The 12,653-nt window shown below is 34.6% G+C and overlaps 1 protein-coding gene across 1 annotated transcript in view; it reads right to left on the bottom strand.

Annotated features, from left to right (window-relative positions):
- Nucleotides 1–12,653, bottom strand: part of LOC103602660 (chromosome unknown open reading frame, human C12orf4) — a 54,959-nt gene that overhangs the window by 30,151 nt on the left and 12,155 nt on the right. Inside the window, exons 4-8 of the mRNA XM_008587084.1 lie at nucleotides 9,512–9,693; nucleotides 7,083–7,182; nucleotides 6,863–6,984; nucleotides 1,432–1,538; nucleotides 897–1,094 (exon numbers count right to left, since the gene is read on the bottom strand). Coding sequence (XP_008585306.1) covers nucleotides 897–1,094; nucleotides 1,432–1,538; nucleotides 6,863–6,984; nucleotides 7,083–7,182; nucleotides 9,512–9,693 — 709 coding nt within the window. The remainder of the gene's footprint in view (nucleotides 1–896; nucleotides 1,095–1,431; nucleotides 1,539–6,862; nucleotides 6,985–7,082; nucleotides 7,183–9,511; nucleotides 9,694–12,653) is intronic.

Here is a 12,653-nt window from a genome sequence, read left to right as displayed (position 1 = left end):
GGGAGCGCTGCCGCGCTTCCCAAGCGGCGCACTGTAGCAGTGCACCACTGGGCCGGCCCCTCAATAATTATGTCTTAAGTTGGAGTACGGCAGTTTTGTTTTGAACAGAAACTTAATCTCTCAATCACTTAAAAAAGTAAATAATTAACAGGCAAGAAAATTTTAATACAATTCTAAGTCTCCTTTAAATAATAGATACTTTGGGGGCTGACTTGTTAGCTTAGTTGGTTAGAGCATCGTGTTGATAATACCAAGGTCCAGGGCTCCATCTCTATACTGGCCAGCCTCCAAAAAATATATATATATTTTTTGATCATAATCTATCCCAAAAAGTGCCACAAAATGCATGAAAGCTCTTATGTTTATGAGAGGAAATAAACTCTATTCAAGCTTCTTTCAAAAACAGAATTTTTTCAAAAAATAATTCAATACATTTTATATATTCAAAAATTTACAGACAATCATAAAAAGCGCGTTGTACCTAGACGGAAAGTAGAATTTTACCTAGCACATAGGTTATCAAAAACAAAAAACAAAGAAACCAAAAAACCAAAAAACAGATAAACTAAAATTTATAGAGCCAGGATCTATTTCTAAATTGAAAAATACATTTATATCTTTATTAATTTTTGTTTTACCTTTAAATAAGGATCCTATAAGTGCATTATTTAACATATTATAGAATTTCAAGAAAAATTAAATATCATAAAGCCTTCTACCAATGCTAAACTATGAAACAAATCTAAAACAGCTATACCTGGGTATGTTTGTTGTTTGGTCTACAAAAATATTAGGGTGATTAAAATTATTTTTCAGTTTTTCCATAATTCTTTTCTTTGTGAGAATAGTATTACAAGGAGAATTTAATGAAATAATAAGGTATTATGTTAACTCACCTCTTTTAATACCACTATATGAATTAATTCGATTATCTACCAGTAAAACCAGGCCACAGAGAGATGTGGAATAAAGTGATAGAGCTGTCTGGAGCCGATGGAGTTTCACACCACTTCGATGATTTCTTTTATGTTTACAGAAGTCCAGCATATCTGCTCTCAACAATCTCAAATTATGCATGGTCTTCAACTGGGCTCCTGGGGGTAGGTAACAGTCCCAGAAATGCACTTAAATAGCTGCAAAAGTCTGGTATAACAGGATACAAATCTCTTTGGCAAGAATCCAGATAAATCTGTGCTACAAATAATAATTAAAGATGAGCCTTGCAACTTTCAATTTTAATAACTATTACAATTTAATCTTTCTAAAATAGAAAACTTATAGCCAACAAACTATAGGCTTTTTTTGGAGCAGAACACAATCTGGAATTAGAAATAACATGGGTACTCATATGCTAAGGATTTTTCTCATGTAGCATAAGAAAAGTTTCAACTGTTACAATAATTTATAATTACAAAAAATTAATATACTTACCTAAGTGAATGGTAAAACTTTCTTCTAACTTTCTGTGTTCCTCATAAATCCTTCCAGTTGCTTCTACAGATTCTCTGAACTGACTTGGCTGAACTTTAATTTCCTCACTGAAATTAATAAAATTATTGATATATTTTCTTTGTATGCTTGTCAAAAACTTAAAGGAAAGTAAGCTTTATGTTGAAATGAGAGAAAACTGAACAGCTGAAAGTAATCCTTGTTTAATTTATTCCTAAACTTATCCTTAATCAATGGTGACAAGTTAAGACCATAAGCACCAACAGGTTCTAAAATTCCCACATTTTCTTTCATTTTCTCACAGTAAGTAATGCCAATTACTCCTTTCAATCATTATATCAATTAATATATTACCATTTAATATTTCTTTAGTTGCCTAAGAGAAGATTAAATGAAGTGATTAACTTATTATTTTAAAATCACATTATATTTTAAAATATATAATACATACTATACCAGGGCTAGTCCTACGAAAAATCAGAAAACAGGTGAAGTGATAGCAATGAAAATTAAAAATTAAAAAGTGAAATAAAATAAATAATAATAAAAAAAGATGAAGCTCATTTTCATGTATACACACACACTCTATTTTTTTTTTTTTTTTTACCATTTCCTGTTGTTGTTTTTTACTTCCAACATTCTCCTCCCAATAAACAACCTCTCTCTTTGCTCCGCTATGCTCTTTATATTTCCTGAAAATGTTTCCACAGAGGAGCTATAACTGTACAACTGTTCAATTCATATTTCATGGTATGCTGAAGATGATAAAAGTTAGTAACAGTCATCCATTCCCCTGACTAAATTTTTGGGGTTAATCTAAACAGCCTCATTAGTCTCACTAACTGACTTCAACAGTAAATAGAGTAAATTCAACTTAAAAGCCAGATAAGCTACAAAATCATAACTTTTCTGGAACCCATCAGAGGTTTGAGGTAACAAGGCAACCAAATAAAATGAAGTTCAAAGTGTGACATGCCCCTCAAAGTAGAGACAGGACGTATAGTTTCCTCTTTCAGAGCATGATAGAAATAGGTTGCTGCCATACAAGGGGGTAAAAAGAAATCAGCTAAAATTTTAACAGATTCTTAAAGGCCAAGCATGGCCTAGCATGCCAGTTTAGAATAGTTAGGAGTCACAGGCACATGCATTTGCAAACTCTTTTCCATTCGCCCCACTAGGTGCCTCCAAGAAAAGACTGAGGACAGGAGACTAGAGAGCCCTCTTGTGGGCACAGGCAGAAATACTGAAAATGCCCCATATCCAAGGCCCAGATGCACACAGATTATCTAAGACTGGAGCTGGACAAAGACAACAGAGCTGGACAACATTGGATGAAGTGACCTGTCCTAATCCTCAATTGTGAGGCTAGCACCAAGTAATAATTAAGAATAGTCTATTGCTGGAGGTAGAGCAAAAGGGAGATTCATCTCTGCAGCACAGGCACACAAAGACTGCTGAAAGCTGATGATGGAGCAGAATGACAGAGAAAAGCCCTCTAGAACCCCAAGTCCTTCTCTAAGCACAAAGTAGCAGCAGCCTACTACTGTAGAAAATGAAGACACAACAAAAACCCAACTCAGCTCAACTGCTAAGATTTGCCCAATGGCCTGTTCATTTTGGGACATAAATACTATTTACCTCAACTTCTCTTTTCTAATACGTACAATATCCAGCATTCAGGAAAAAAAAAAAAAAACAAAAAACAATACTGTCAAGAGATAAAGCAATCAACAGAAACAGACTTAGAGATGATCCAGATATCGAAACTAAAAGAAAGGGACTGTCAAATAACTATGATTAATATGTTAAAAGATCTAGTGGAAAAAGTACACAACACATGAAAACAGATGGAATTTCAGCAGAGCGAGAAAACAAATGGAAATACAGGTTGAACATCCCTCATCTGAAAATCCAAAATCCTCCAAAATCTGAAACATTTTGAGTGCTGACATGACACTCAAAGGAAATGCTCAGTGAAGCATTTCAAATTTCAGATTTTCAGATTAGAGTTGACTAACAGGTATGTACATATTCTACAATTATTCCAAAATCCAAAAAAATCCAAATTCCAAAATATTTCTGGTTCTGAGCACTTCAGGTAATGAATACTCAGTCTGTACTAGAAGTAAAAACATGACATCAGATTGACGATGACAGATCAACTCATTTTAAATGCCACCATTACCCTGATGAATGTAAACAAATGAAGATATTGTAAGAAAAAATATCATAGACCAACATAATACATACATATATATGTTGGTGGATATTTGTCATATATATTTATAAAATAAACTTAAAACTATCAAACTTCTAGAAGAAAACATACGAGAAAACCTTTGTGATCTTGGATTAGACAAAGATATCTTAGATAAGACACAAACCATTTAAAAATTGATAAATTGGCAGAGCACAGAGAGTTCTTAGGGAAGTGAAAGTACTCTGCATGATACTACGATAATGGATAAATGCACTATACATTTGTCCAAACCCATAGAATATACAACAGCAAGAGTAAACCCTAATGTAAACTATGACCTTGGGATGATTATGATTTTCTCAGTTGAGATGAATGCACCACTCTGCTGGGGATGTTGATAATGTGTGGGTTAGTGGTAAATCTCAATTTTGCTGTGAAGCTAAAACTACTCTGAGAAAATTAGGTTTTTAATAGAAAACTGATACATTGCACTTAATTAAAATGAAAAACTTCGCTCTTTGAAAGGTACTATTAAGAAAATGAAAGGACAAGTCAGAGTGGGAGAAAATACAAGGGGTCTTCAAAAGAGTTCATGGAAAGATTCCTATTATCTTTTAATTCCATTTTTCCATGAACATTTTGAGTTACCCTCGTATTTGTAAAACACGTATTTGATGACAGACTTTTGTATCCAGACTATATAAAGAACTGAATACTAAGAAAACACAGAAGAGAGATATGGACAGAAAATCAGCACATAAAAATGTTCAACATTATTAGCCATCAGGGAAATGCAAAGTAAAATTATAATAAAATGCCACTATGAAATATGCTAGAATGACTAATAGCAATACCAAGTGTTGATGAAGATGTGTAGCATGTGCAAACCTCATACATTGTGGTGTGAGTGCAAAATTTTATTGCCACTTTGGAAAACAGTCTGGCAGTTTCTTATGAAGTTAAACATATACTTACCACATGACCCAGCAATTGCACTCCTACAGGTATTTATGCAAGAGAAATAAAAATATATGTCTATACAAACACCTGTACATGTATGTTTATTGCAGCTTTATTTATAATTGTCAAAATGTGAAAATACCCCAAATGTCCATCACCAAGTAAATGGATAAACAAACAGGTAACAGCATACTACTGAGTAATAATAAAGAACCACTCTTCCATGGAACAACATGAGTGAGTCTCAAAAAAATTATGCCAAGTGAAAGAAGCATGACACAAACTGCTACACACAGTTTGAGTCCATTTATATGACATTCTGGGAAAATAAAAACTACAGGGACAGAAATCAGACACACTCACAGGGGCTGGGTAAGGAGAAAGGGGATTGTTATGAAAGTGTAAAACGGAAATACTGTATCTTAATTGAGGTGACTTTATGACTAATTTTGTCAAAATTCATCAATCTGTACATCTAAAACAGATGAATTTTACTTTATGCAATTTATCCCTAATAAAGCTGACATAAAAAAAGGCAACAATAAGTAAATAAAAATAAAATACAACCTTTATCAATCTTGTATAAGGGTTTTACAAATAGTTATGTTGAAAACAGGTTTCCACTATCCAAGGAAACACCTATCAAAAAGGAAAGCAAACTAACAAAGTAATGGTAAAAATATTCTTTCCTAGTAATATTTTCCTTTCAAAGACACAGCAGTTAGAAGCTAATGTTTATATAATGGCATTGATTGTACAGATTGATTACTGAAACTATAGCAGCAAAGTGAGGGATAACTTTTGAAGCAAGGGGCTTTCTTTGCTTCCTTAGATCAGTGACTTTCAATTTTTTCACTATAATATACAGTGTATATTTTATGTTTTGGCTCTATACACACATTCATTTATAGAAATCTTCATGCTTGATGCATTCTGATATTTTTCCCTATTCTATTCCATTCCATTCCATTTTACTTCACTGTCATTTTATTTTTCATTTTAATTTTAAATTTTTTTTGTCTTTTTTTTGTGACTGGTAAGGGGATTGCAAACCTTGGCTTGGTGTCATCCACACAGCGCTCAGCCAGTGAGCGCACCGGTCATCCCTATATAGGATCCGAACCCGCGGCGGGAGTGCCCCTGCACTCCCAGCGCTGCACTCTCCCGAGTGCGCCACGGGGTCAACCCTCACTGTCATTTTAAAGGTTGGTGGAAAGTAAAAACTTTATAATGGTCTCTAGCAGACTGTAACCAACAGTTTGGCAAAAACAATAAGGCAAATGAAAGATCATAATATTTAGATAAGAGGCAATATAGATATCAGGTAAAGAGTTTAATGATCATCAATCCATCTGTCCATCCATCCATCCATCCCATAAACATTTACTGATCATGTCTTATGTGTCGGTGTCAAGACCTCACACTTGGCAAAGAGCTAGGCATAAAACAGCAAAAAACAAAACAAAACAACAACAGACATGATTCTTGCCTTCAAGGCAAGACTAGTGGGAGAGACTGACATTACACAAGTAAAATGCTATTTTAAAATGTTTACAGCATATCCTAGCATATTCTGGAAATAAGATTATTATACTGTACTCAGTATATTTCCAGTTGAATATACTTTAGGATTTAGAAGAAGAAAGAAATTCTCAAACATATGTGTATACAGTTAGGAAATAACAAAGGCATGGTCAGCTCTATGGTAATATGCAAAACATAATGTATTTAGACCATAGGTACCATAAGTTATGAATTATGAAAAGATCCCCATACTATTTCTATACCTTGTACATGCTTCTATTCACATATCATTCTATATGTATCATTTTATTTACAGGTTAGTCTCTCAAGAATATAAGCTCCACATGAGCAAGGTATTTTTTCTTTTTCTGCTTAAAGACTGTTTGGTATTCAACCAATGTTTATTGCACTGAGTGGAAACCAATTTACAGAAAGAAGAGATAGTACTTGGTATTTAGGTGCAAGTGCCTAGAATATTTACAAAAAAGCTAAAGTTCTAGGGGGGAAATCACTATTTTGAACCAACCAATCACTTCTCCCCCAATAATTCCACATAAAGCCTATAACACAAAAGGTGTTAAAAGAAGCATAAACTTATCTTGAATTTTCACTGGCAACTTAAACATATATACAACTAAAAAGGTCAATTATTTTACAGCAAATGAAAAAAAAAAAAACCATTACCAACAATGGACATTTATATGAATAAGAACAATACATGGTTCATACCTGAGGGAACTGTTGTTCGGGTTTTTTAGGTCTTGATGAAGTTTTATCACCCATTCTTGATACTCTTGCTTTTGGATGGCAGTTGATTGTTTTAACTCATTTGACCATTTATTCTCTAAGTCCTAAAAGAGACAGTGCACCAACTGGTTAACTTTTTTACAGAAATAATATAAGTAAAGGAAAATGCAACTGTGTATCTAAGTCATTGTATTTCACTTACTTGCTGGGATTCAAAATGCTGAGCAGCCAGTGAATTTACATCTTGATCTGTCAGTGACTTTCCCAATTCCTGCATCACTTTTTCCATTTCAATACCTTGTCTAAAACATAAATAAGCAAATCAGATATATTCATCAAACTTTCAAGGTATATGACCACTTCAGATTCACTGAATGATCTCTGTAACGTGAAAACAAAATTTTTATTTTATAGAAATATGTCCAGGAATAGCAGCTATAATAATATCCAGAAAGCACTTTGAATCCTTGGAAAGGAAGATGTGAAAATAATGATGATATTGTCAAAAATAGCAACAATATCATTTGTGCAGCTAAATTTCAATCTAAATTTAATGCACAAATGAAAGCAGTCAAAATCTAAGTCACCTTTCAATCACCATGGGTAATGTTTAGAATTCCAGACCACTTTTCATATGCAAATTTCTTCAAAGAAGACGCTCTGCAATTTCAGATTAAACAGATTTTCTATTTATTTGTATATAAACTGATGTGACTTCAATTTCTAAAAGTTAAAGTACATCCAGAAGCTGCCAATTAGTCAAGAGTCAAAATGTGATTAAGTCACAAAATTACCTTTATAGAGGAATGTAAAATATAGTCTGAAGACATGTTATAGTTTTACTTTCTTCATTTATCCAAAGAAATAATGAGCAAAAATTAAAAACAGTTTTTCCTACAGAAAAAATCTAATCAATAGTGTTAGAAGTACAGATAATAGTTATTTATGGGGGCGAAAAAGGTAGTGACTAGAAGGACATAAAGGAGGCTCTGAAGTGCTGAAGTTATGCTATTTCTTGATCTGGGTGATGACTACATGGATATGCTTATTTTGTGGAAATTTATTGAGCCACCCACGGTTTTTTGCCTTTTCTGTATATATGTTATATTTCAATAAATAAGTTCATATAAAAATTTTCAGATTAAAAATTATCCTGTAATATGCAAGATAGTTTGCAAACAGTTTGCTCTAAAACATATTTCAAACTGGGAAAGAATGAAACACAGACAAAAACTACAAGGATTTTAGTATGGTTCTTGTTAATTTAAGTAAATTGCTCTTAAAGTTTGCTCTAAAACATATTTCAAACTGGGAAAGAATGAAACAGACAAAAACTACAAGGATTTTAGTATGGTTCTTGTTAATTTAAGTAAATTGCTCTTAAAAGTGAACTTATTCTTATTTATAACTGATTAAGATATTTATATATGAGATAAATGAAACTCATTCATACAACTTATACATACACATTTTTACATACACCTTCTGCTATTAAATATTCAATATCATTTAATCCCCACTTAGCTCTAATGTAGGTGACCCCATTAACTTTTTAAAATTACTACAAGTCAGGTGAAGATCTTGCAAGTGAGATTTTTATTTAGAACAGAAATAACTGCAAAACATTTAAAAATACAAACAGATATAAATATATAGTAATATTTTACGTTACACATGTTCCCTCTAGTGGATAAAAAGTATCATTGCCATTTTTAAAGTTTAAAGAAACACCTAAAATCTGGTTTGCTAAAAAAAAGCAAATTACTTGTGAGGAAAAAAAAGACAAATAGGAATTCAACAAAAAAAATTTTATAAAATGGATTATCTAGAAGGAAGAGTATGTCCTGAATTCATTTCACCATTTATAGAATTACAAGGAGGAAAGCCACACTTTAAAATAAATAATACTGGCAGTTTTTTACTTACTCTGGAAAACAAAAAACCAAAAAACCAAAAAAAAAAAAACCGAATTATAAAAGCATTGGTTGCATACTCTATTAAGTAATCCATACAGAATAAATTCAAATCTTATTAAAATTTCTTGAAACAATACTAGTGATATTTTTTTTCTCTAATGTAAATAAGCTTACAAAATGAATTGAAAGAGACCATGGGCTTAGTTTGAGCAGGGCAATAAGGAGATTCTGAATAGGGAGACAGCATAATAGAAGTTAGAAGCTTTGAAGTCAGACTTCCTGGTTCCAAATTCCAGCTTGCCCTTGGACAAGTTACTTAACTTATTTAAGTCAAAGTTTCCTCATCTGTAAAGTGGGATTGATAATAGTTAGGGCTGTGGTAAAGATCAAATGAGATAGGGCATCCAAAGCGCTTTGCACAGTGCCTGGAACAAAGCAAACCTTCAACAGAGGTAATCTATTCCTCTTATTAGAAACGAGAATATATAAGGCCAGCATAATTTATTAAGGTAAATCACTTGAGAAGTTTTATAAACCTACGAGGACCCTTCCAGTTGAAATTACATATTTAAACATACAAGAAAATAAATTTCCAATGTTAAAATTACTTTTCTACTTTATTCTTTAATTTTATAAAAAATAAAAACAAGTTCTGCAGGCCATCATATTTGACAATGTAACATTTAATTATGATAATGCAAGAAATCTGAAATACCTCTCTCGTAATTTTTTCAGCTCCACATCTCTTTCGCCAATCAGTTCTGAGATACTAACAAAATAATTATGTTCCAAATTTAGGAGAGTTTCAGAGGCAGGAGAATGGATTAGGTCATGGTACACATCTGCAAAATCTTCATCCCAGCTGGGCTCTTCAGGCCTTGCATGCTCTAATGTGGTCTACAAGATGATACACAGACATTCTTAAATCATGACACAGTATTTTTATCTCACACATTACTAGAAAAGTATGTATATTATGATTCCATTTTTGTACATCAAAGACAAAAAGACCCTCTAATTGTGTGTGTGTGTGTGTGTGTGTGTGTGTGTGTATCACACAGGACTGTCTGATAGAGAAAAAAATATGGAGAGATACAAACTAACTTGTTAATATGAGTGACCTGATGGCAGGTATGAGGGAGAGGTTATTAATGTGGAGGAAAGGATAAGAACTGTCCACAATAAAGTTAGTATGCTATGATCCCATTTTTGTGAAATAACACACGCTTGTTAATATGAGTGACCTGATGGCAGGTATGAGGGAGAGGTTATTAATGTGGAGGAAGGGATAAGAACTGTCCACAATAAAGTTAGTATGCTATGATCCCATTTTTGTGAAATAACACACACACACACAAAGGGATGGTCAACAAAACACTAATGGTGTCTGTTTCAGGATAGCGGGATTTCTGATGACCTTTACTTTCCTTCTATTCTAATGTATTGCACAATACAATGACTTGCATGTATTAATGATATAATCAGAAAAAACCTTTTCATTATTAGAAGTATACTGCTAAAAAAGGCTTTACAGGTTATTATTTTTAATAGATGAGGTTACTTATGTGGTCGCCTCTGTAGTAATGTGTTGACCTTGAAAACCCAATCCGTGCATATCTATATCAAGATGAATGTGCAATTTTCTTATTGTGACATTTTCTAGTATTATACTTTCTTTTTAAAATATAAGCATGCTTTTAAGTATATGAAAACGGTAGCTATCAAAATGAAAAGAAACTGAGTAAACACTGATGAACAAGAAAAACAGAAACATGGAGAGAGGCAAAATGGGGATATGCTCAGCACAGACACAGGTGCATCCAGGGAGGTACAGAGGCTTACCACAAGGACAGCCACCTCAACCCATGAGAGAGACACAGCGCTTTTATAGGTGAGGAAACTGATATGCTCAGATGTTCCTTGTCAAAGATCACACAATTTAATGGCAAAAGTGGACATAAAACAAAGATTTTGGTGTTTTTTCTATTTTTTTTTTTATTTTTATTTTTTTTCCGTGTCCGGCAACGGATCGCAACCCTCAGTGTTGCGCCCGTACCGGACCGGGACCAGCAACGGGATCGCAACCCTCGGTGTTACTCCCGCACCTCGCTCAGCCAGTGAGCAGGAACCGGTCTGTATGTGGGATCTGAACCCTCAGCGGGAGCGCCACCACGCTCCCAAGTGGCGCACTGTAGCAGTGCGCCACCGGGCCGGCCCCGTTTTTTCTATTATTGATCTTTGCAAACAGATCCTTGTAAAAAAGAACTATCTAAATTCTTCCCTTTTCTTACCAATTAAAATATTAAAACTGGAATCTATGATATGACAGAGTAATAACTTATCTTAAAATAAATGAATAAATCACAGAAACAAGTATCTTGAAGTCATCTAATGAGCAAGAGGTAAACTTTCCTCTTGATCTCTTTCACTTACATACTTCAATCAGTTGCCATATCAAGAGGGAGGAGTTTAAGAAGACGCTGAACCTAGAATTAGGATTTCATCTACTCTAGGCCTCTGAAACCTCAAAACTGCATTCTGATAACTGCTCTACATCTTTAGAGTTGGCACTACTCTAGGAATTATAACCAACCCATGGATTAACCTCTGCTCAAAATTCACTTTCAGCCTCAGGCTGAAATCTGCAGGAAAGTCAGTGCAAGATCCATATGGATCTGCTCGGCCACCTATAACAACAGACATTTGGTAACTCCACTAACCAAATCAGCTAATTTCAAAAATTCACAGCATCAATTTTAAATTCTGTCTGGGACAAGCCTTATGAGTAGGTAGAAGCTGCCTACATGAGAAGCACTAAACAGAGTTTTTCCTTGATCTAATTCACATCATTGGAATATTTTTCAGTCTCTTTGTTGCATCTTACACTTGATGACATCTTGGCATTCTATCATAGTTTAATTGTTGGCATTCTCTCTTAGTGAATAAAATAATGGTGTGTTACAATCAATGGCAACTGAGACTTTATGAAATAAGGTATATTATTTAAATGGAAAAATTATGATGTTATATAACTACATAATAACAATGAATATAAGTGAGAGGACAAATGTAAAGCAAAGCTTAAAATGAACTACTACTGCTGGTTTAGGGTTGCCAGGTGAAAGACAGGACACTCAGTTAAATCAGAATTTTCAGATTTTCCATGTAATATGTGGGATGTATTTACACTGAAAAATTATTCGTTTAAATAAAATTCTAATTTAGGACCTGAGAGGCAGCCTGCCAGAGTGGCCCAAGATCCACGGAGACCACGCGCCCCGTGGCACCAGCGTGCGACCTAGCAGGTAGGCCTCGTCGCCGCTGGACCCCATCCCCAGCCTGGCCGAGGGTGCGCCGACCAGAGAGGTGCCCCCCCAGGAGAGGTCCGAGTCCTGTGGAGACCACACGTGCCATGGTGCCAGCACACAACCTAGCAGGAAGGCCTCACTACCAATGGACCCCATCCCCAGCCCGGCCGAGTGTGCGCTAACCAGAGAGGTGCCTCCTCAGACGGGCCCAAGACCCGAGGTGACCTCGTGCCTGAGGTGCCAGCAGGCGACTGAGCAGACACTGAGGCAGCTGTGCCAAATTGGCAGCCCCAGCAGAATCCTAGCCAGACAACAGTGTCAAACCAGTGGACTGTGAAATCCCTTGCCACAATGACTAAACATCAAAGGAGAGATACCAGAAATATGAAAAATCAAGAAAATACACCACCGAAGAGTAATAACTCTCAAGCTCTAGATCGTATTGAACAAGAAGCCCTTGAAATGTCTGACAAGGAATTTCAAGTGATAATTCTAAGGAAACTAAATGAGATACAAGAAAATTCAGCTAGACAACACAATGAAATGAGG

This window comes from Galeopterus variegatus, unplaced genomic scaffold (assembly GCF_000696425.1).
Source record: "Galeopterus variegatus unplaced genomic scaffold, G_variegatus-3.0.2 Scaffold4245, whole genome shotgun sequence".
Taxonomy (NCBI): Eukaryota; Metazoa; Chordata; class Mammalia; order Dermoptera; family Cynocephalidae; genus Galeopterus; species Galeopterus variegatus.
Note: the sequence above shows the minus strand (reverse complement) of the source record. Positions and strands in the feature narration are given on the sequence as shown.